This window comes from Phycodurus eques, unplaced genomic scaffold (genome assembly GCF_024500275.1).
Source record: "Phycodurus eques isolate BA_2022a unplaced genomic scaffold, UOR_Pequ_1.1 contig_27, whole genome shotgun sequence".
In the NCBI taxonomy this organism is placed as follows: domain Eukaryota; kingdom Metazoa; phylum Chordata; class Actinopteri; order Syngnathiformes; family Syngnathidae; genus Phycodurus; species Phycodurus eques.
The window spans coordinates 206507-230047 of NW_026904024.1; the positions used below are offsets into that span (position 1 = coordinate 206507).

At 42.3% G+C, this 23541-nt stretch overlaps 1 protein-coding gene and 1 long non-coding RNA gene across 4 annotated transcripts in view; both read right to left on the reverse strand.

The window, feature by feature from the left end:
- Positions 1 to 770: 770 nt before the first annotated feature.
- Positions 771 to 23541, reverse strand: part of LOC133398242 (gastrula zinc finger protein XlCGF57.1-like) — a 28546-nt gene continuing 5775 nt past the window's right edge. Inside the window, exons 1-3 of one of the 3 annotated variants that reach the window (XM_061669864.1) lie at positions 14683 to 15351; positions 11936 to 12302; positions 771 to 3287 (exon numbers count right to left, since the gene is read on the reverse strand). In XM_061669864.1, the coding sequence (XP_061525848.1) occupies positions 1879 to 3287; positions 11936 to 12071 (1545 nt within the window). In that variant the 5' untranslated portion in view covers positions 12072 to 12302; positions 14683 to 15351 and the 3' untranslated portion in view covers positions 771 to 1878. Of the gene's footprint in view, positions 3288 to 11935; positions 12303 to 14682; positions 15352 to 23541 lie in introns of those variants that run through there. The other 2 variants (XM_061669863.1, XM_061669865.1) reach the window with 2 other exon arrangements.
- LOC133398264 (uncharacterized) lies at positions 5011 to 7801 on the reverse strand. The gene is made up of 3 exons (XR_009767777.1): positions 5697 to 7801; positions 5483 to 5617; positions 5011 to 5395 (listed from the first exon to the last, which is right to left on the reverse strand). It is a non-coding gene; the product is annotated as an uncharacterized LOC133398264 (long non-coding RNA).

Below are 23541 nucleotides of genomic sequence, written 5' to 3' on the forward strand. Positions count from 1 at the left end.
AGCCATTAGTTAAAATCATTTAAGTTCATTTTTTCCCTCATTAATTTACACACAGTACCCCATATTGACAGAGAAAATAAACAGAATTGTTGAAATTTTTGCTGATTTATTAATAAAGAAAAAGTGAAATATCACCCAGCCGTAAGTATTCAGACCCTTTGCATTTCTTTTGATCATCCTTGAGATGGTTCTACACCTTCGTTGGAGTCCAGTTGTGTTTGACTATCCGGATTGGACTTGATTAGGAAAGCCACACCACTGTCTATATAAGACCTTACAGTTCACAGTACATGTCAGAGCAAATGAGAATCACGAGGTCAAAGGAACTGCCTGAAGAGCTCAGAGACAGAATTGTGGCGAGGCACAGATCTGGCCAAGGTTACAAAAAAATATTCTGCTGCACATTCCATTCCTAAGAGCACAGTGGCCTCCATAATCCTGAAATGGAAGACGTTTGGGACGATCAGAACCCTTCCTAGAGCTGGCCGTCCGGCCAAACTGAGCAAATGGGGGAGAAGAGCCTTGGTGAGAGAGGTCAAGAAGAACCCAAAGATCACTGTGGCTGAGCTCCAGATGTGCAGTCGGGAGATGGGAGAAAGTTCTAGAAAGTCAACCATCACTGTAGCCCTCCACCATCATCCATTCATCCATCCATCTTCTGAGCCGCTTCTCCTCACTCGGGTCGCGGGCGTGCCGGAGCCTATCCCAGCTATCATCGGGCAGGAGGCGGGGTACGCCCTGAACTGGTTGCCAGCCAATCGCAGGGCACATGTAAACAAACAACCATCCGCCTCCACCAGTCGGGGCTTTATGGCAGAGTGGTCCGACGGAAGACTCTCCTCAGTGCATGACACATGAAAGCTCGCATGGAGTGTGCTAAAATAAAACAATAAAAACACCTGAAGGACTCTAAGATGGTGAGAAATAAGATTCTCTGATCTGATGAAACCAAGATAGAAATTGTTGGCCTTAATTCTAAGTGGCATGTGTGGAGAAAAGCAGGCACTGCTCATCACCTGTCCAAGACAGTCCCGACAGTGAAGCATGGGGGTGGCAGCATCACGCTGTGGGGGTGTTTTTTTGCAATCGAAAGGAAAGACGAATGCGGCCAAGTACAGGGATATCCTGGACGAAAACCTTCTCCAGAGTGCTCAGAACCTCAGACTGGGCCGAAGGTTCGCTTTCAAAATAGACAATGACCCAAAGCACACAGCTAAAATACCGAAGGAGTGGCTTAAGAAGAACTCCGTGACTGTTCTTGAATGGGTTAGGGTTAGGGTTAGTTTATGGGGACATCTCTACTCATGGCAGCTTCAACCTCTGAAAATATTACAACAATCAGCCCAATATTTTAGATTTTATGGATCACAAAAGATCAAATCAGACAAGCTGCAGTTTCGGGACATGAAGCGACGTTACGCGTTCAGCCGGGAGACCCTCGTCACGGGTCATCCGACGTGATGACAGCCAGCCAAAGTCCACGTCTGTCACACAATGCCACTTCCAGAAACGCCGATTGGGACATCTGAGTGGCATTTGTGGTGCAATCAATACAAAATGGAGCGGACGTTTGAGGAAATAAATCTGCAAGAATTCCTTCATGTGGGACGACATTGGCTGTCTTCTTTCCTCAATGAGGCAGTTCACTGTCGATTTTTTTTAAACAACAAGCTTTCCAAACTTTCTAGAACTATGGAACAAGTGCCTATGTTCACACCAATAAGTAGTCCCTTCAAAGTATTTTGGGAACAGTGCTAATTCTCAACACTTGCACACGGGAGACTTTTAGAAACTATATGGACAACAAGAACACAACAATAAAAGCTGGGACACAGAATACAAGAATGTGACATAGTAATTATTAATATTATTTTTTTTTTAAACATTCACATTTACATTAAAAGCTTCTTGATCACTGCTATTCTCACCAGCACACTTGTGTGTCTTAACCCGATCCTTACGAGAGAATCCCTGACCACAACCTGAGCAGGAAAAAGGTTTCTCACCAGTGTGCGTTCGTGTGTGTTTTGTTAAGTTTTTCTTCACAGAGAATCGTTGACCACAAAATGAGCAGGAAAAAGGTTTCTCGCCAGTGTGCGTTCTTGTGTGTCTTTGTAAATTTGTCTGCTGAGCAAATCTTTTACCACAAACTGTGCAGGAAAAAGGTTTCTCACCAGTGTGCGTTCTTTTGTGCCTTTTTAAATTTGTCTGCTGAGTGAACGTTTTACCACAAACTGAGCAGGAAAAACGTTTCTCACCAGTGTGGGTTCTTGTGTGCATTGTTAAGTTTTTCTTACCAGAGAATCGTTGACCACAAAATGAGCAGGAAAAAGGTTTCTCACCAGTGTGTGTTCTTGTGTGTCTTTTAACATCTGTATTCTGAATGAATGTTTTACCACAAACGGTGCAGGAAAACGGTTTCTCACCAGTGTGGATTCTTGTGTGGATTTTTAACTTTCCCTTTTGAGAGAATCTTTGACCACAAACTGAGCAGGCAAAAGGTTTCTCACCAGTGTGCGTTCTTGTGTGTCTTTTTACATCTGTCTTCTGAGTGAATGTTTTACCACAAACTGCGCAGGGAAAAGGTTTCTCACCAGTGTGGGTTCTCGTGTGTATTTTCAACTTTCCCTTTTGAGAGAATCTTTGGCCACAAACTGAGCAGGAAAAAGGTTTCTCACCAGTGTGAGTTCTCATGTGTCTTTTTAAATCTGTCTTCTGAGTGAATGTTTTACCACAAACTGTGCAGGAAAAAGGTTTCTCACCAGTGTGGGTTCTTGTGTGTCTTTTTAAGCGTTCCTTCATAGAGAATCTTTGTCCACAAACTGAGCAGGAAAAAGGTTTTTCTCCAGTGTGGGTTCTCACGTGTTGTTTCAAAATGCTCTTGTTAGCAAATGTTTTCTCACACTGAGAACATTTCCATCGTTTGCTGTCACTGTGACATGTCATATCACCTTCAGACTGTTTATCATCATCATCATCATCATCATCATCAGTGTGAGGAGAGTGCGACGTCATGTCGTCACTATCCGACAGTGGAGCTAAGAGGCCGTCTGCTTGTGATCCTCCATCACCTTCTGTTGTCATGTGTTGACTTGCGCTGCTGCTTGGAGGCTCCGCCCCGCTGCTCTCCTCACTTTGACCTTCATCTTCACTCTTCAAAGGGACAAGAGTCGATGGAAACTTGGAGAAATCTTCCTCCTCCTCTTCCTGTTTGATGTGGCGGACCTCTTCGTCCTCCACTTCCTCTTTTATATGAGGGGGCTCTGGGCGAAGATCTTCAGTGTTGTCTGCAAGACAAGAAGACAAACACACATGGTTTGGTAAATCTTTTCCCATGTGACTTTAATGTTATGTATTATGTTTTAGATGTATATTTAAGGTTAATGTGAAACCCAGATGAATTTGTTATATTGGAAATAAAATTGGGCAGGTCAACAACAACAATAAAATGTGAAAAAGTTGAAATCATAAAGTTCATAAAAACAAGTATCAAACAAGGTGATACAGTGGACTCATGCCTACTCCCGGTTTGGCATTTGCCATTTTTTCTGTATGGTTTTTTTTTTATGTAACAATGGCCTCTTGTAAAAATAATTTCAGCAGCAGTGAAGTAAATGTAAAGTTCAAAATAATTATACAAAGCCTCGCCGCATTCATCCCAACATCACCGTTTACAAAGTTGGTGAGGGATACGGTACAAGATTGCTGCACCTGTTCTCAGCCGGCTGTGAGCCCTTTATTCAACACGTGCTTTATGGAATGTCATATATTTTGTAAATATGTAACTATGTCACATTGTAGTTTGCTTTGTTTGTATTTGCTTTGATTTTGCTTTCAATCAGCCCCTCTTTGAACGATTTCAAGTGACAATATTGACAAGCTACTTTTTATTTCAGTTTTGATGTTTAATTTATTGAATACCATGTCGTGGCACTATAATCGCTTTTCCAACTCACAATAATGTAGTGACAGTTTTATTAACAGAATCACAAATTAGAAGTAATTGGTGATATTTTAAGCGGGTTACTGGAGAAGTTTTTCAAGTCAAGGAAATCGTGATACTTCAATGAAATTAATGTGGTTTCTCGCATAAGATTAATTCTGGCTAATTTTACTTGGAGTGGGGTGCTGCAGCAACCTCGACAGCAAAAAAACCTTTGTATGTCTTGGGGTGTATCCCTATTCTGGCCAATGATGGAGGATTGTAACCTGACGTGCAAGAAAATGTGCGGAGTGCAGTAAATTTGCTCGATCAATTTACTATAGTAGTAGTGGTGGTGGTAGCCGTAGTAACAGGGATATTAGTAATCATGATAGTAGCAATTGAAGTAGTAGTAGTCATCGTAGTGAGGATGGTGATACACGTCGTCGTGATATTGGTGGTAGTATTGGCGGTGAAGGTAGTAATGGAGCAATCGAAGTAGTATAGTAATTATAGTAGTGATAGTACAGTAGACACCCGCTATATTGCAGTTCTATTTTGAGTTATTATGAATAATTTCCTTTGCAAGTGTTCCTGTGGAGAATGCCATGCACAGCTGACAGGGGTGGAGAGTATCTGTTGCCAGGATTTGTCAGCAGTAGCAGAAAGGTTGACTGTTGGAATGAGTTGCATCATTGAACACGAAGGATTTGAAGCCAACGGTCTAAATCAGTATGTGCTGGAAACCAGCTTCTGGGCGTACATCCAGACAAATTGGTGATGAAGACCCAGTGAATGAGTACGTTTTTCAGAGAGAAGATGAGGTAGACCGGTGGCTCCCAAACTATTTTGCACCAAGTACCGCTGTAAAAAAAAAAAAAATACTTAGCCTCTCCAAGTACCGCCATAATGACCAGCATTCAAACACAGAAGCATAGCATGCCTAGGTGTTCATCAAATAAACAAGGCAGGTTTTATTCCTAAAGAGTATTTTTAATATTACTGCAATAGTCAAACATTATGCACAGTTACAGCATCAACACTGCGCTTGAAAATAAGAAAATGGAAAAAGTGCATTTTAATGGATTGTTTTTTCTTTATTCTTTTTTTTTTTTTAACATTCAGGGTCTACAGGTACATTGCATACAGACGATTCACACGATGGATCTATCAAAACCTTGGGAAGAAAAACAGAAGAGTTCTGCCATCCCGTGTTGTTAGTAGAATACGTACTCAGTGGGAGAGTGATAACTACAATTATTGTGGATTTAAATATCCAAAAGCCGAATTAAACCAATACTTTGTTGAACCTGGTGCATTCTTTCTCCCCCCCCCACCCCCACCATACCACCTGCATCTTGTCATATCATTTTCAACAACATTTCGTGGCATACATCTCTCTCTTGCATCAACCCCAGCTGCCTCCAAGGTTGGAAAAGTCTGTCTCCTCTGCATTATTTCATCCAGCAGCGTCTGGACATAGTCGAGAACAAAAATGTTTGGACAAATCTGAAGGCGCAAGTATTGTTATGAAACACATACAACGCTGACCATACTTACCATAGGTAATTGGCACCTTGACCGACTTTGCCACTGGCTTCCCATCCTTCCCTTTTGGGTAAGAGATGCTCCACTGTCGCTCCCCATCCTTCCTTCGCGCTTGCCGTCTTTTGCAGTTTGCGTTGAAATGTAAAGCTGAACAGATCAATGGACAGAATTAAGAGAAGTAGCATCTCTGAATCATCTTTCAATCAGCTTATTCGATTCACTTCACCTTTTATGAGCCATTCTCTTTCCTCTACCAGTTCATCATGCAGACATTCTGTAAATGTGTCACCATGCCATGGCCCTTGTGAACATTCACGACACGGTTGGCGACCGACATCCCCTTTTGCCGACATTCCTCACTGTTCCCTTCGCTTGATGCTGCTGACCGATAAAAGTGATTGGCGATGGACCGCGACCATGTCAACGCCGCCTCGCGAGCGGCCTTTTTGGAAAGGGCCAGCAGCTGCTTCTTGATTCCTGAAAAGAAAATGGTTATCAGTCCAGTGTGTCAAATACCTTTGTCTGATGAGCCCTTCAATGTAAAAAAACGGAAACATGCATGGGCAATCATAAAAGTGACAAACTCAGAGGGAAGACATGCCAAACGTCAAACCAGTGGCAAAGGTCCTTATGGATTTCCCTCAGAAATGTCTAAATTTGAGCGTGGCGGTCTGTCACAATGTTTTTCACGGTGACGCCTTTCCCTAACCGCAAAACATTTGGCCCGACGACTAGCTTGATCCCGAGAAGTGTCATCGCAAAGATTATTTACCTGTACCAAGTCGACCTTTTTGGCCGGCCGACTGACATGAAATCAGACTAAACTTTTCCCGTTTTGGGATTACCAAAACTATGTCTATTCGCTGAATGCCAGAATAGAGAGGAGGATTCTTTTGTTCAAATAAAATGCAACAGGCATGCTCATGGGGTCAGACAGTATAGGGAAAAAAAGCATGGCTTTTTATAGTCATGGCTAGAAATAATGGCACCCCAGGGGTGCCAATCTTTTTTAGCAGGACTATACACATTATATATTCATATATGTTTCAGTGACACGGCACAAGCTTTGACATAGTATGCAATATTCCTATATATTGCGTGCCCCTCGCTCGAGCGGCGTTCTAACACGCTGCACAGAAAGTCTTTGCCGCGTGTCTGTCGGCTTGTCATATAGGCAAAAGTACAGAAGACAAGACTGAAAATATCGCATGGGTCTTTTTCCCCCCCCCACTGCCCAGTGCATAATAGCCATAATAGAGTCGTAGGTATAGACAAGGAAATGCTCACCTCTCGTCCGCGCCGCTTCGCTGCTGCGAGATTCAGTTCTCTTGCTGGCGGTTGAGGTCCCGGTGGCCGTAGGAAAAATAGTCGGCACCACAGCTGGTTTCAGTCTCTGCCTAACTACACTTGTGTATCCCACGCTGTCCGCTAAATGGCGGTTCCAAGTGTTGTTATTATCAAGTGATCGTCACAGAGTTTGGAATGCTTGCTAGGCACCCATAGCGGATCACGGTTCTTCCGCTATCGATTGACTATCCCCATCCGCGTCACGTATTCCCTTTTCACTTGGAAAGCCCAAGAAACTCTTGCCACTGCCTGAACCATTTGTACAGCCAAATGCCACACAATAAACAATCGTGAAATCACCGACTCACACGACAACAAAAACGCAAGGGCGGGAACAATAGCACACGACGCCGGATGAACGGCCTGTTTGGCAAGTGTTACGTCACGGCTCCGGAAAGACGAAGACCGGAGGGCGCATTCTGGATCATATTTATCCATTTAACTGCTGTATATCTGCGATACAATCACTTTGAAATGTGCTTTGTAAATAATTCAAGAGTTATCAAGAAAATGTTTAACATCTTTGTCCTCTGACCTTTAAAAAGGACCTTAAATGGCCCGCCCACATTTGGGACACGTCAGCCTGTCACAGCCTGACACGTTGATGGCGGAAGGCGAGAACATTTCCTCGTGGAACGTCTACGTATTCTGCGGTGTAATTGTTGCCTAGATTGAAAGTCTGGATGGGTATTTTTCTACATTAGTGATTAAAAATAGGGTTGTTGTTTGAAAAAAATAATCGCCCGTTGAAATGCTTCCTTCAGACAGGAAGATATAGCCACTTCCTGCCACATAACATGGGTTACGTCCAAAAATGCCGGCCGATCGCCAAAATATAGGAGCACGTTTCTATTTACAGTGGGGACGGAAAGTATTCAGACCCCCTTCAATTTTCACGCTTCGTTATATTGTGGCCATTTGTTAAAATCATTTTGGTTCATTTTTTTCCCCCCTCAACGTACACACAGCAGCCCATGTTGACAGAAAAAGAAAAAAAAACAGAATTGTTGACATTTTTGCAATTTATTCAAAAAGAAATACTGAAATATCACACAGCCATAAGTATTCAGACCCTTTGCTCAGTATTTAGGAGACACGCCCTTTTGAGCTAAAACAGCCATGAGTAGTTTTGGGAATGATGCAACAGGTGTTTCACACCTGGATTTGGGGATCCTCTCCAGTTCTGTCAGGTTGGAGGGTGAACGTTGGTGGACAGCCATTTTCAGGATGCTCCAGAGATGCTCAATTGGGTTTAAGTCAGGGGTCTGGCTGGGCCATTCAAGAACCGTCCCGGAGTGGCTCTGACGTCATTGTCTTTTTTTAAGGTGAAACCCTTAGGCCCAGTCTGAGGTTGTGAGCACTCTGTTCGTCCAGGATATCCCCGTACTTTGCCGCATTCATCTTTCCTTCGATTGCAACCGGTCGTCCTGTCCATGCGGCTGAAAAACATCCCCACAGCGTGATGCTGCCACCACCACGCTCCACTGTTGGGACCGTATTGGACGGGTGATGAGCAGTGCCTGGTTTTCTCCACAGATACCGCTTAGAATTAAGGCCCAAAAGTTCGATCTTGGTCGCATCAGACCAGAGAATCTTATTTCTTCTCATCATGGAGTCCTTCAGGTGTTTGTTTTTGTTTTTGTTTTTTTTAAAGCAAACTCCATGCGGGCTTTTCATGTGTCTCGGCTTCCGTCGGGCCTCTCTCCCATAAAGCCCCGACTGGTGGAGAGCTGCAGTGATGGTTGACTTTCTAGAATTTTCTCCCAAACTGCATCTCTGGAGCTCAGCCGCAGTGATCTTTGGGTTCTTCTTTACTTCTCTCACCAAGGCTCCTGTCCCCCGATTGTTCAGTTTGGCCGGACGGCCACCTCTACGAAAGGTTCTGGTCGTCTCAAACGTCTTCCATTTCAGGAGTATGGAAGCCACTGTGCTCTTAGGAACCTTAAGTGCAGCAGCAGGTTTTTTTGTAACCATGGACACATCTGTGCCTTGCCACATTTCTGTCTCTGAGCTCTTCAGGCAGTTCCTTTGACCTCATGATTCTCATTTGCTCTGACATGCACTGCGAGCTGTAAGGTCTTATATAGACAGGTGTGTGGCTTTCCTAATCAAGTCCAATCAGTATAATCAAACACAGCTGGACTCCAATGAAGGTCTAGAACATCTCAAGGATGATCAGAAGAAAGGGACAGCACCCGAGTTAAATACAGGAGTGGCACAGCAAAGGGTCTGAATACTTATGGCTGTGTGATATTTCAGTTTTTCTTTTTGAATAAATCTGCAAAAAATTCAACAATTCAGTTTCTTTTTCCTGTCAGTATGGGGTGTTGTGTGCACATTAAACAGGAAACAAATGAACTTAAATGATTTTAGTAAATGGCTGCAATATAACAAAGAGTGAAAAACTTAAGGGCCACTGTAAGTCCACATACCCCTCTGAAAATACCAGGCCTGTAGCTATAGTTTAGCATTGGAGTATCCCACTAAAATTATGATTAAATAATCAGGTATTCAGATAAATGTTTGCTTCGTTAAAAGAGCAATTATGAACACAAGAAAAAATAAGCCATTTAAATTAAAAGTGAACAACCAATTATTTTTTCTTTTTTTGGGAGAAAATAAAACTTTTATTTCTTAAATTCACATTGGGCAGAAAACTTTTCTCATTTCTAGAAATATTTTCAGTGAGGCAACTTCAAACAAAATAGAAATATTTAAAACAAATTTCAATTTTTAAAGTTTGAATTATAAAAATGAAACATAAGGCATTCATGGCTATGCATGTACGAGCTTAGACCAGAACTAAAATGAAGATGAAAATGAAGACTGCTTGATAGGATACAAATACTGTATTGCCCGAACACATTTTCTGACAAACTTTCCCAGTCGCTATCATTTTTTTTTCCGCCGACAGCACTGGACTCAAAATGTCGACACTTGCAGATACGATGCTAGTACACTTGACCATTTGTCTCACATTGCTTAAATCACTGAGCAAAACTGTCCCTTGACAAATACTGTATGGCAAGCACCCAGAATGACTAACTCCCTTTCGAACGCCCCTTTTTCCATCGCCAAAATCTAGACTTGAAAAGCGCTGGCATTGCTGGTGTGGTAAAAAGAAATGCACTCTACGAAAAAGTGGCAGTAATTAGTCAGATTTTATATATCGTAGCAGTCAGGTGGAATCCTCTCACCTTGAAAATGATATCCTTTCAGAAAAGAAAAGAAAAAAAACAGCTTGCTCGAGTTTTCAAACACCACTTTGTTCAAGTTGGTTCTTCTAGATTATTTAATTGCTGACATATATCATTGCATCACATGAACGACATCTAGTACCCCATAATTATGTTCAATCACTGATTAAACATGCTGGAAAATCGCTAATTAGGTTGTCATCATCAAAATGATACAAACACAGCGGGCGAGTGCCACATCCTTGCAAGCCTCTTACGCGAACCCATGAAACCTGGCTTCGTGTCCGGAAACTGTCAACAATCATCACCAAAATCTATGCGGACATCTCTACTCATGGCAGCTTCAACCTCAGAAAATATTCCTACAATCAGCTCAATAGCTCTTTTCACACATATACCCATATACTATACATTTGTGGTGCAATCCATTCAAAATTGAGCTTACGTATGAGGAAATGAATGTGCAAGAATGAATTGAATCGGTTTGTCTTTCTTTCCTCAAGGAGGCATTTCAACGGTCGATTTAAAAAAAAAAACTAAAAAAAAATTTTTTTTTTATTTATTTATTATTTTTTTTAAACAAGCCTTCCAACATATCTCACTATTACTATTTTCACTCATGAATATCCCAAAAAATTCATATAGACTTTCAATATGGGCAAAAACGACTCTATGGAAAAAATAGAAGTTCAATGAGGAAATGGAATCGGCTCCTGCTCGTTATGTGTCAGGGTGTGACAGGTTAACACAGGTTGGGTGAAAATCAAATATTTCATCACAAAACGATTCTATTACTCGTGAGTCTATTCTGGAGGGCTTTTTTTCTGCAGACATCATTTATGAGCCCGGAACTATGGAATAAATGCCTATGTTCATTCCATTAACGAGTCCTTTTAAAGTATTTTGGCACCAATGCTAATTCTCAACACTCGCCCGCAGGAGGCTTTCAGAAGATATATGGACAAGAACAAAGTAAAAGCTGGTACACTGAATACAAGAATGTGGATTTTTGTAAGTCAGTGACATAAGAATTTATTTTTTAATATTACCACTATCACCAGTGTGTGTTCTAGTGTGTCCTTTTAAATCGGTCTTCTGAGTGAATGTTTTACCACAAACTGCGCAGCGAAAAGGGTTTCTCACCCGTGTGTGTTCTTGTGTGTATTTTAAAATTTTCCTTCACAGAGAATCTTTGACCACAAACTGTGCAGGAAAAAGGTTTCTCACCAGTGTGGGTTTTTGTGTGTTTTGTTAAGTTTCCTTTCACAGAGAACCTTTGACCACAAACTGTGCAGGAAAAAGGTTTCTCACCAGTGTGTGTTCTAGTGTGTCCTTTTAAATCGGTCTTCTGAGTGAATCTTTGACCACAAACTGTGCAGGAAAAGGGTTTCTCACCAGTGTGGGTTCTTGTGTGTCTTTTTAAATTTTCCTTCACAGAGAATCTTTGACCACAAACTGTGCAGGAAAAAGGTTTTTCACCAGTGTGTGTTCTTGTGTGTCTTTTTAAACTTCCCTTTTCAGAGAATCTTTGTCCACAAACAGAGCAGGAAAAGGGTTTCTCACCCGTGTGTGTTCTTGTGTGTATTTTTAAATTTTCCTTCACAGAGAATCTTTGACCACAAACTGTGCAGGAAAAAGGTTTCTCACCAGTGTGGATTTTTGTGTGTTTTGTTAAGTTTCCCTTCACAGAGAATCTTTGACCACAAACGGTGCAGGAAAAAGGTTTCTCACCAGTGTGGGTTTTTGTGTGTTTTGTTAAGTTTCCCTTCACAGAGAATGTTTGACCGCAAACTGAGCAGGAAAAAGGTTTTTCTCCATTGTGTGTTCTCAGGTGTTGTTTCAAAATGCTCTTATTGGCAAATGTTTTCCCACACTGAGAACATTTCCATCGTTTGTTGTCACGTGTGACATGTCATATCACCTTCAGATTGTTCATCACCACCATCATTATCAGCGTGAGGAGAGTGTGACGACATGTCGTCACTATCTGACAGTGGAGCGAAGAGGCCGTCTGCTTGTGATCCTCCACAGTGGTCTCCATCACGTTCTGTTGTCATGTGTTGACTTGAGCTGCTGCTTGGAGGATTTGCCCGTCTGCTCTCCTCACTTTGACCTTCATCACTCTTCAAAGGGACACCAGTCAATGGAAACTTGATATTCTCCTCTTCCTGTTTGATGTGGGGGTGCGCTTCTTCCGCCTTCCTTTTTAATCAAAATGGGCTCCACTTCCTCTTTAATGTGAGGGGGCTCTGGCTCCTGCCGCTCAGTATGAAGATCTTCAGTGATGTCTGCAAGACAACAAGACAAACACACATGGTTTGGTAAATCATCTCATGTTGTGACTTCAATGTTGTGTATTATAGTTTATATTTATATTTAGGGTAATGTGAAATACAGATGACTTTGATATATTGCAAATAATAAAATTGGGCATGTCAACAACAAAATGTGAAAAAGTGTGAAATACAACCCCAATTCCAATGAAGTTGGGACGTTGTGTTAAATCAATAAAAACAGAATAGATGATTTGCAAATCATGTTCAGCCTATATTTAATTGAATACACTACAAAGATAAGATATTTAATGTTCAAAGGGATAACGTTTATTGTTTTTAGCAAATAATCATTAACTTAGAATTTTATGGCTGCAACACGGTCCAAAAAAACTGGGACAGGGTCATGTTTACCACTCTGTTACATCACCTTTTCTTTTAACAACATTCCTCAGTTCCCAAACGCTTATTGACACTAATTGTTGAAGCTTTGTAGGTGGAATTCTTTCCCATTCTTGCTTGATGTACAGCTTCAGCTGTTCTACAGTCCGGGGTCTCCGTTGCCGTATTTTACGCTTCATAATGCGCCACACATTTTCAATGGGAGACAGGTCTGGACTGCAGGCGGGCCAGTCGAGTCCCCGCACTCTTTTACTACGAAGCCACGCTGTTGTAACACGTGCAGAATGTGGTTTGGCATTGTCTTGCTGAAATAAGTAGGGGCGTCATGAAAAAAACCTTGCTTGGATGGCAGCATATGTTTCTCCAAAACCTGTTTGTACCTTTCAGCATTAATGGTGCCTTCACAGATGTGTAAGTTACCCATGCCATTGGCACTAACACAGCCCTATACCATCACAGATGCTGGCTTTTGAAATTTGTGTCCATAACAGTTCGGATGGTTCTTTTCGTCTTTGGCCCGGACGACACGACGTCCACAATTTCTGAAAACAATTTGAAATGTAGACTCGTCGGACCACAGAACACTTTTCATCAGTCCATCTTAGATGAGCTCGGGTCCCGGCGGCGTTTCTGGGTGTTGTCGATAAATGGTTTTTGCTTTGCATCGTAGAGTTTCAAGTTGCACTTACGGATGTAGCGCCGAACTGTATTTACTGACATTGGTTTTCTGAAGTGTTCCTGGGCCCACGTGGTGATATCCTTTACACATTGTCGGTTTTTGATGCAGTGCCGCCTGAGGGATCGAAGGTCACAGGCATTTAATGTTGGTTTTCAGCCTTGCCGCTTACATGCAACGATTTCTCCAGATTCTCTGAACCTTTTTATATTATATGGACCGTAGATGATGAAATCCCTAAATTCCTTGCAATTGTACGTTGAGGAACATTGTCCTTAAACTGTTGGACTATTTTCTCACGCACTTGTTCACAAAGAGGTGAACCTCGCCCCATCTTTGCTTGTGAATGACTGAGCAATTCAGGGAAGCTCCTTTTCTACCCAATCATGGCACCCACCTGTTCCCAATGAGCCTGTGGGATGTTCCAAACAGGTGTTTGATGAGCATTCCTCAACTTTCTCAGTCTTTTTTGCCACCAGTCCCAGCTTTTTTGAAACATGATCGGAGTGATGGTGGTAGTAGTAGTTATGATATTGGTGGTGTAGTGATTGTGAAATATGTTGGAAGGGTTGTTTTAATAAAATAAACATTTTAAAAGAATTTCTTTTTTTTTTTTTTAAATAAAATCGACCATTGTAATGCTTACTTGAGACAAGAAGGTATAGCCACTTCCTGCCACATATAACATGCGCTAGGTCACTTTATGTCCAACAATGCCAGCTGATCTTCACCAAAATTCATGAGTACATTCCTATGTCCACATACACCTCTGAAAATATTAGGGTTGTAGCTATCAAATATTTTAGTATTCAAGTAGCTTACTAAAACTGTAATTAAATCAGTATTCAGATACATTTTTGCTTTGTTAAAAGAGCAATTATGAATTCACAAGAAAAAAAGCCATTTCACCTAATGAACAATTTATTTTTCTTGTTTTTAGAAAATCAACTTTTATTTCTTAAATTCAAAAATACTGTACTCTACATATTACATTTTTTGGCAAACCATTTATTTTTTTTTTTTCACCAAGTACTTGATTCAAAATGTAGCCACTTGCAGATACAATGTGCATACACTGACTATTTGTCTCACATTGCTTAAATCAGTGAGCAAAAATGAAGTCACGTAGTCGCACACATACTCTACTCGTCACCATCGTATACGCTGGCTACAAAACAGACGGTTGTCAGAATAAATACGTTACGTAAGTAAATTGCATTCCCGTTAAAATCACTGATTTGCACAACGGTCATTTTGCCTTTTCCACCGCATTCTGGGTGTCTTGCTTGAGAGAAGTGTCGCGTCACCGGTATTCACCTTTCTTATCGGTCTGAAATGCTCCCAAACTTGCAGCATTTAGTCTTCTTTTTCCACATTTGTCTTCTCCGAAGTCGTCGCTCGCCTCTTTTTTTTGTGTGCTTTACGGAAGCTTGCAAAGCACCATGTCGTCTGCATTTATTTTGCGCTCCTTAAAAGGTCAGATGAAAAAGATGTTATGAGTCAGTTAAAAGTCATATTTGCATTGTTTATATGTTATTTTATGCAGTATTCCTATATATCGTGTGCCCCTCGCTCGAGCTGCGTTATAACACGCCGCACAAAGTCTTTGCCGTGTCTGTTGGCTTGTCATATAAGCAATAGTACAGACAGTACTGAAAGGTACTGCATGGGTCTTTGTTTTCCTACAGTCAGTGCATCGTAACCATAATAGTCGTAGGTATACAGTATACAAGGAAATCCTCACCTCGTCTGCTGCGAGATTTAGTTCTCTTGCTGGGGGTTGAGGTCTCGATGGCGGTCGGAAAAATAGTTGGCACCGCAGCTGGTTTCGGCCTCTGCCTAACTACACCTCTGCATCCAATGCTTTCTGCTTAGTCTTTCTCAAAACACACCGGTTCAAATTAATCAGCACAGAGTTTGGAATGCTTGCTAGGCACCCATAGTTGACCACGTTTCTTCCCGTTGATTGACTTTCCCTGTCCACTGGTCACGTAGTCCTTTTTCACTTGGAAAGTTTAAAAAAAATAAAAAAAAATTTAAAAAATGAACCATTTGTACAACTAATTGCCACACGATAAACCACTGTGACATCGCTAAATCATACGACAACAAATATACAAGGATGGGAACAACAACATGGAATAATCAGAAGTGGGTAGAGTAGCCAAATATTGTACTCAAGTAAGAGTACTGATACTTTAGAATAATATGACAAGTAAAAAGTAGTCACCCAAACCTATATAGTTAAAGCTCAAAGTTTGTGTGTCCGTTTTCACAGAACCGCCCTCCCGCACGCCCCCGAACATTCTGGCACGCCGCCGCATGCCCCTGCACGTTCTGGCATGCCCCCGCACGACTCCACGGTTTCAACGCCCTCTTTAAATACCAAACTAATAATACATATCATGACAGGTAATTCTTACTATCACATGCAACCAAGTTGCATCATCATCATCATCACAGCGTGTGACTAAAACAGACCGATCACGACAGAAACGTGCAGGAATGCTCAAAAACATTCAAGAAAACATTCCAGCTCCAGTAAGCTCATTGAAAGCGGACACACAAAGTTTGAGCTTTAAGTATATAGACGTTGCCTAATGTGCTTGAAGCTATTATAATGACAGGTCCTTCTAAAGATGAGACGGTATTTCTATCCCCAATACCATTTTATAATGATTTTCCAGTTCAATTCAGAAAGCTTCAGTTTCCAAGAACAATTTGTTTTGCAATGAGTATTAACAAGTCACAAGGTCAGTCTCTGAAAGTTGCTGGATTGGATTTGCGTTCTTATGGTCAGTTTAATGTTGTTTGCCCAAGGGTTGGCAGATCTAATGATGTGTGTATACTGGCAGATAATAAGATGACAAAATATATTGTCTATAATGAAGTATTGCAATAAAACCTTGAACTGTTTGATGTGTACAATATTATTGCATGTGAACTATTCATGAGGTTTGGAGTATTGGACTTTCCGCAGGGCGCCTAACCCGCTAGTGTTTACTTAAGAGTAAGAAAGTACTCAATAAAAAAGTACAAGAGTAATTTGTGAGTAACTTCTGATTTTTTTTTATTTAAAAAAAAAACAAAAAATAATAATAATATATGGGAGTCCTGCCACCATTTCAATTTCTAACTGCCAAAAAACCAACAACACGTGCAATGGGCCCTACAGAAACATTATTTGCTTTATTCACTTAAATGACTTCATGAAGAAGCTGTTTGCTGACCAGACTTAGTGTTTGTGTGTGTGTGCGCATGTGCTAATTTTGCCACATCCACTGCCAAAACAACAGCAAAAACATCTGCAACTTACAGAAAGGTGTTTTCTCAAGTTAGAAGTGGGCTGAAATGTTCAAGTTTGGGCAGTCACAATTTAAGAGCTGCATGACAAAGCTGTTGTTTTTTGGTCTGTAAACACATTCACGCGGCGGTTGTTTCCGCCAAAATGAGTGATTTTGATTGGCTCGTGAAGGCTACGTGCGCGGTCATGTGACTGCCTTGTGTCGTCTGATTGGTGAATTGGAGTCAAATGACAGTGTTCACGTTTGATCGGCGCAACGGGCGCAAGTCGAAGATGGAGTCTAAAAGTAGATGCGCATACGTATGAATGAATAACTAAAAGTAGCGAACGCCACGTCGATCATTGTAACGGAGTAAAAGTATCGATTCTTCACAAATACTCCAGTAAAAAGTACAGTGCATTTAACGTACTCTGACAAGTAATTTATCGAAAATGTTACTTGAGTAAATGTACCACGTTACTACCCACCTCCGGGAACAATAGCACACAACGCCGAACGAACAGGCTGTTTGGCTCATGTGACGCCACAGCGCCGGATAGAGCCGAAGACCGGAAGGCGCTCGATGCAAAAAGCAGAACCCACATTCTGAATCATATTTACCGATTTAACTGCTGTATAATCGCTTCAAAATGGCAGCTGTGGTTTGTATAGGGGTTCTAGAGTTATGAAAATTAGCATCTTTGTCATCTGACCTTTAATTCAAATATGTACACTCCGCTTCCACCTCCTTCCCTCACGATGACATAACCATGTTGTGTTAGTCTGTCCGCTCCATTGAGCTTCAGGATTGAACTCTTTCTTGCCATTGACAGGTAGCTACTGTATATACAGGGGTGCACATAAAAATTCTGGTCTGGTGCTCAATGGCACACCAGAGGTTGTTGCTATGGTGCTCTTTTTCCCCCCCACCCACGGACCTCACTGGAAGTTGCAAATGTGATTCGAGCATCGACTACAATTAATTATAGTTCTGCATTTTTAATAGATGAAGCCTATAGCGATATCTTAATAACTTAATTTCACCCTCAACTAATTAAATAGATCTAACAAAATAAACATGGAAAAGGTTTATGGTCCGAAGGTCCACCCATCCATTTTCTGAACCGCTTATTGTCACAAGCGGCACAGGGGTGTTGGCGCCTATCTCAGCTGACTTCGGGTGAGAGGCGGGGTAGACCCTGAACTGGTCGCCAGCCAATCGCAGGGCAAGCAGACAAACAACCATTCGCACCTATGGACAATTTAGAGTCTTCAATCAACCCAGCATGCATGTTTTTGGAAAGTGGGAGGAAACCGGAGCACCTGGCGAAAACTGGTCGGAACCTAATTGCACAAAATGGTCTAGTGTATTTTTAATACAGACTTGAAGAGAGACATTTTTGCGGTATAGCAAGATGCCTGCAGAAGTGTTCCCTGGTTCAGAGATCTGTCTTTCAACTTTCAGCTTCAAAGAGGGAAATTGCATTACTGAGACCAAATTCTTAGCCGTAAATCGCCCCTGCAGTTTATAGGACAAGATGTCTTCTGGGTAAACAATGAATCGAGCCATAAACGAAGGCTGCTGGTGCAACATCAAAGGTTACGACCGCCATTTGGTGCGTCACTTTGGGTTTCGGTTGATTCAATGACAAGAGGCCCACCTGAGGGACAAAAAGTGACCCCAAGAGGAAGTAGTTGTACAATTCAAACCTTAGTGAACCAATCAGGCCTATGAGTACACCCACAGATGAGAGACTTAGAAGCTTGTTTCCCAAATTTTCAGGGTGGGCTGTTAAGACACAAAGGCTTGTTCAATAAACCTGATTTAGCCCAACCGCCTGTGTCTCGGAGTATTCTTTGCTTCCACTTGGCGTGCACTCACTCAGACCCGGAAATCCACCTCAAATGGCGGCACGAACAGGAACTTCTTTGTTGCGGCCTGCCGGTCGACTTCACCGCGAGGCTGACGAGGTTCCACGCCGGCTATGAGGTGAGCGTCTTCACACATGTGGCGGCCGCGCCACCATCGGTAGCAGTTGGGGCAGAATGTGAACGGTGCGGAGGTCTGTGTCGAGTGGGGCTTTGAATTCTTCGTCCAAATTTGTTATGGTTTTAAAAGTAATAGATTAAGGGTGAAAGAGGGGATGGCCCTCCTGGATGCATGTGAAGACACGCGATAAAGTCAAATGAGAGTTTCCAACGAAGGAAACCAAGTGTTACTGGTAGGATGCTGGACAGGGGGCGTGCGTTTGGCTTCAGAACGGATGCATTCATGCGAATGTTTGAGCTCGTGTAACCGCTTGATGTCAGTCAGGTTGTATATTAGCAAGTCACGTCACCCTGTGAGTACAATAGCCCATAGTCTTTAGTTACAAACTGAATACAACCTGGCCAGGTTACAATTTAGCAGAATGGGTGAAAGCGTGGTCTGTGAGAGAAGTGACGTCAGCGGTCCATTTGAGGCCGCCGGAGCTCGCTTAAACAGTTATTGGATTAAGTAACAACCGCGACGGTCTGTGAGAGGGCACGGTATCATGTATGCACAAATGAGATTAGTGTCGTATGTTGGGATTTGAAATGTATTGCTTAGAGAGCACTTGAAATGATAGAGGATTGTGAGAAGTAATTTAACTCACACGGTGGCTCTAGTCTTGTTTTTTCCTAGAAGAAAAGTTTTGACGTATGTTGCAAAGTAATGAAAGATGTGTTAACTTGCGTGTCAGAGGGAGTCATTTTTCGGGTCTACGGCGTGGCACAAAAGTCAGCGGCCGGAAGATTGTAATTGAAGTCATGAGGGAAGAGCATATTTGTAATGTAAAAGCACCTTCGTGATTAAAAATTATTAAATTAAAAATTACTCAAGGGACACAAGTCGACTATAGACATCCTTACAAAATTAAGTTAATACAGTATGGTGAATGCAATCCTTTCCATTCGCAGAAGAGGGAGGATGTGTCAAGTTGATTTGCCAATTAACAGTGACTTGCCAGTTATGTAGGAAGGGAAAAATGCGATAGATGAGAATAGAGGGAGTTAGGGTGGTTACAATGACCAGCTACGTACGCCATGAGACAGTGCCTAATTTGCATCATGTACAAGGGAAATTATGTGGAGTACTTGTCTTTGAGAATGACTAATTTGGTATGAGGATTAATCTGTTGGATTGTTTCCCCACATTCATCATTCGAGCAGGGAGGACAAAGAGGATTTTTCCATCTGTCTGGCAAGTACATTTTGAGGAGGTTTATTTATTTGCATTCTGTCTCCTAATTCAGGTTGATTGCAATCATTTGTGGGCAAGCATAGTTACTATTTGAGCAAAGGGGACAAATTTATCAGAGTTCGTATTCTTAAATTTCGAAAAACTTAGGTCGGTAGGGTTGGGCGTTGCTGTGTATTTGAGCGAATCAGTTTCGGTTAGGAGGTTGTGAATTTCCATAAAGTTGATGAGCCACACAATGAAGTTAATGGGAAAGAGTAGTGGAGGCTAGACTCAGGACAGAAGTGAGTATTTGCGAGCAACAGCATGGTTTCATGCCTAGAAAGAGTACCACCGATGCATTATTTGCCCTGAGGGTGTTGATGGAGAAGTACAGTGAAGGTCAGGAGCTACATTGTGTCTTTGTAGATCTAGAGAAAGCCTATGACAGAGTACCCAGAGAGGAACTGTGGTACTGCATGCGGAAGTCTGGAGTGGCAGAGAAGTATGTTAGAATAATACAGGACATGTACGAGGGCAGCAGAACAGCGGTGAGGTGTGCTGTACGGTGTGACAGACAAATTTAAGGTGGAGGTGGGACTGCATCAGGGATCAGCCCAGAGCCCCTTCCTGTTTGCAGTGGTGATGGATAGGCTGACAGATGAGGCTAGACTGGAATCCCTGTGGACCATGATGTTTGCAGATGACATTGTGATCTGCAGTGAAAGCAGGTATACACTGGAAAGCAGAGGAATGAAGATTAGCCGAAGTAAGACAGAATATATCTGCATGAATGAGAGGGGTGGTGGGGGAAGAGTGAGGCTCCAGGGAGAAGAGATAGCAAGGGTGGAGGACTTGAAATACTTGGGGTCAACCGTCCAGAGCAATGGGGAGTGTGGTCAGGAAGTGAAGAAACGGGTCCAAGCAGGTTGGAACGGGTGGAGGAAGGTGTCAGATGTGTTATGTGACAGAAGAGTTTCTGCTAGGATGAAGGGCAAAGTTGATAAAACAGTGGCGAGGCCAGCCATGATGGACGGATTAGAGACAGTGGCACTGAAGAGACAACAGGAAGCAGAGCTGGAGGTGGCGGAAATTATGTTGAGGTTCACTCTTGGAGTGACCAGGGGCCTCATGTACAAAAGGTGCGTACGCACAAAAACGTGGCGTCCATTCTTTTTCACGGCAAACTTCAGATGTATTAAGAAGTGACAGCTACATGTGCGCCAGCACCCCTGAGAGAGCAGCGTCACCCATGATCGTAGCGATTCTCTCCTCGAACGAGGCGAAGCCCTCCGCGCCGGTTCCTCCACCTGTTTTGTCCCTACTTTGGCAGTGGGCAGCTGTCCTCCGCTTCACATCCACCTTAATGTCTGACCACTTCTTTTTTAGTTCAGCGTGTGAGTGCTATTCTGTCTCCACAGCATTTGACACCCGCACATGCGCTGTCCCATTCACTTCTCTTCCGCGTGTTAACGACGGAGGACAGCGTGCCAAAGAGGATTTTCTTCCACACCTCCACTTCATCGCGCAACTTCACATTCAGAAAAACTTTTTTTCTTCATTACCTTGCTCATTTTCCTTTTTTTTCCTGATCAGGTAGAGATCAGCATCTCGGGTGCCGGGTTCATTTAAATGTGATTTGCAAATTCAAATATGGGCGTGGACAGGGAGGAGTCTGCTTCTCCAACACGTGCGCTCATTTCCACGTTGATTGGAATGTACGAAGGAAATGTGCTTGGATTCATGAGTACGCAGCTTCATGCATCTGGACATTTTTGTCCGTACGACGTTTTCTGATTTTGAACGTACGCCATGTTTCAGTAGGAAATCCACGCAAGTCTTTGTACATGAGGCCCTTGGTTGGATAAAATTAGAAATGAGCTCATCAGAGGGACAGCCAAGGTTCGATGTTTGTTTTGGAGACAAAGTTATAGAGAGAGCAGACTTCGATGGTTTGGACACATCCAGAGGAGAAATGGTGAGTATATTTGGTAGAAGGATGATGAGGATGGAGCTGCCAGGCAAGAGAGCTCGAGGAAGACCAAAGAGAAGGTTGATGCATGTCTGGAGGGAAGACCTGAGGGCAGTTGGTGTTCGAGAGGAGGATGCAGGAGATAGGCTTACATGGAAAAGGAGGACGCGCTGTGGCGACCCCTAAAAGCTAAAAGCCCAAAGGAAAAGAAGAAAGATACTTTTGAGTTTCAGATCAAAAGATGAATGAGACAAAAGTTCAGAATTCCAGCTTTCATTTCATGGTATTTACATCAAGATGTCTCAAATACCTTTTGTTTGAAGCCACCCACTTTTCAAGTTAGCAAAAGTATTGGAACAGACATTATTAAATTAACTTAAAGTGAATAACAATATTTGGTAGCATAACCCTTACATGCAATAACTGCATCAAGCCTGTGAACCATTGACTTCACCAGACTGTTGCATTCATTTGAAATGCTTTTCCAGGCCTTTACTGCAGTCTCTTTCAGTTCTTGTTTGTTTCTGGGGGTTTCTCACTTCAATCTGCTCTTTGGGAGGTCAAATGCATTCTCTATTGGGTTAAGGTCTGATTGTTGACTTGGCCAGTCTGAGACCTTCCACTTTTCCCCCCCGATGAAGTCCTTTGTTGTGTTGCTAGTGTGTTTTGGGTCATTGTCTTGTTGCATGATGAAGCTTCTCCCGATTCGTTTGGATGCAATTTTCTGTAACCTGCCAGACAAAATGGTTTTGGAGACTTCAGAATTCATTCTGCTGCTACCATCATGAGTTACTTGATCAATAAAGACTAGTGAGCCCGTTCCAGAAGCAGCCTTGCAAGCCCAAGCCACGACATTACCTCCACCATGCTTCACAGATGAGCTTGCGTGTTTTGGATCATAAGCAGATCCTTTCCTTCTCCATACTTTGGCCGAGGTTAATCTTGTTCTCAACAGTCCATAAAACTTTGTTCCAAACCTTTTGTGAATCACCTCTGTACTACTTTGCAAAATCCAATCCGGCCTTCCGATTCTTTTTGCTGATCAGTGGTTTGCATCTTGTGGTATGGCCTAGATATTTCTTCTCTCGAAGTCTTCAAACAGTGGATTGTGATACCTTCACCCTTGGCCTGTGGAGGTTGTCACTGACTGTTGTCTTTAGGTGTTTCTTCACAGCTCTCACAATGTTTCTTTCATCAACTGCTGTTGATAGCCTTGGCCAACCTGTTCGATGTCTTGCTCAGTACACCAGTGGTTTCTTTCTTTTTCAGGACATTCCAACTGTTGTTGTATTGGTGATGCCCAATGTTTGTGCGATAGCTCTGATCGATTTTCTCTCAGCTTCAAAATGGTTTGCTTTTCTCCCATAGACAACTCTCTTGTCTTCATGTTTACTGAACAACAAATGCAGTTTTCACAGGTGAACCCCAAAGCCAAAAACCAGCACTATCTGAAGTTTACGCAATCAGTTTAAAAGGCAATATCTGAGCAACTAGAAACACCTATCAGTCACGTGTTCCAATACTTTTGTTCACTTGAAAAGTGGGTGGCTTCAATTGACCTTGCTGTTCCAATACTTTTGGAGGGAACTGGAATTAATTATAGCTATTTTATAGTCCCATGAGAAAATTGTCCTATTTATTTCTCATCAATGGCAAAAAAGGAGGACTGTGGTTGTGCCAGCCTATACTATGCCATTAGCAATGATGAGGAGGCAGATGAT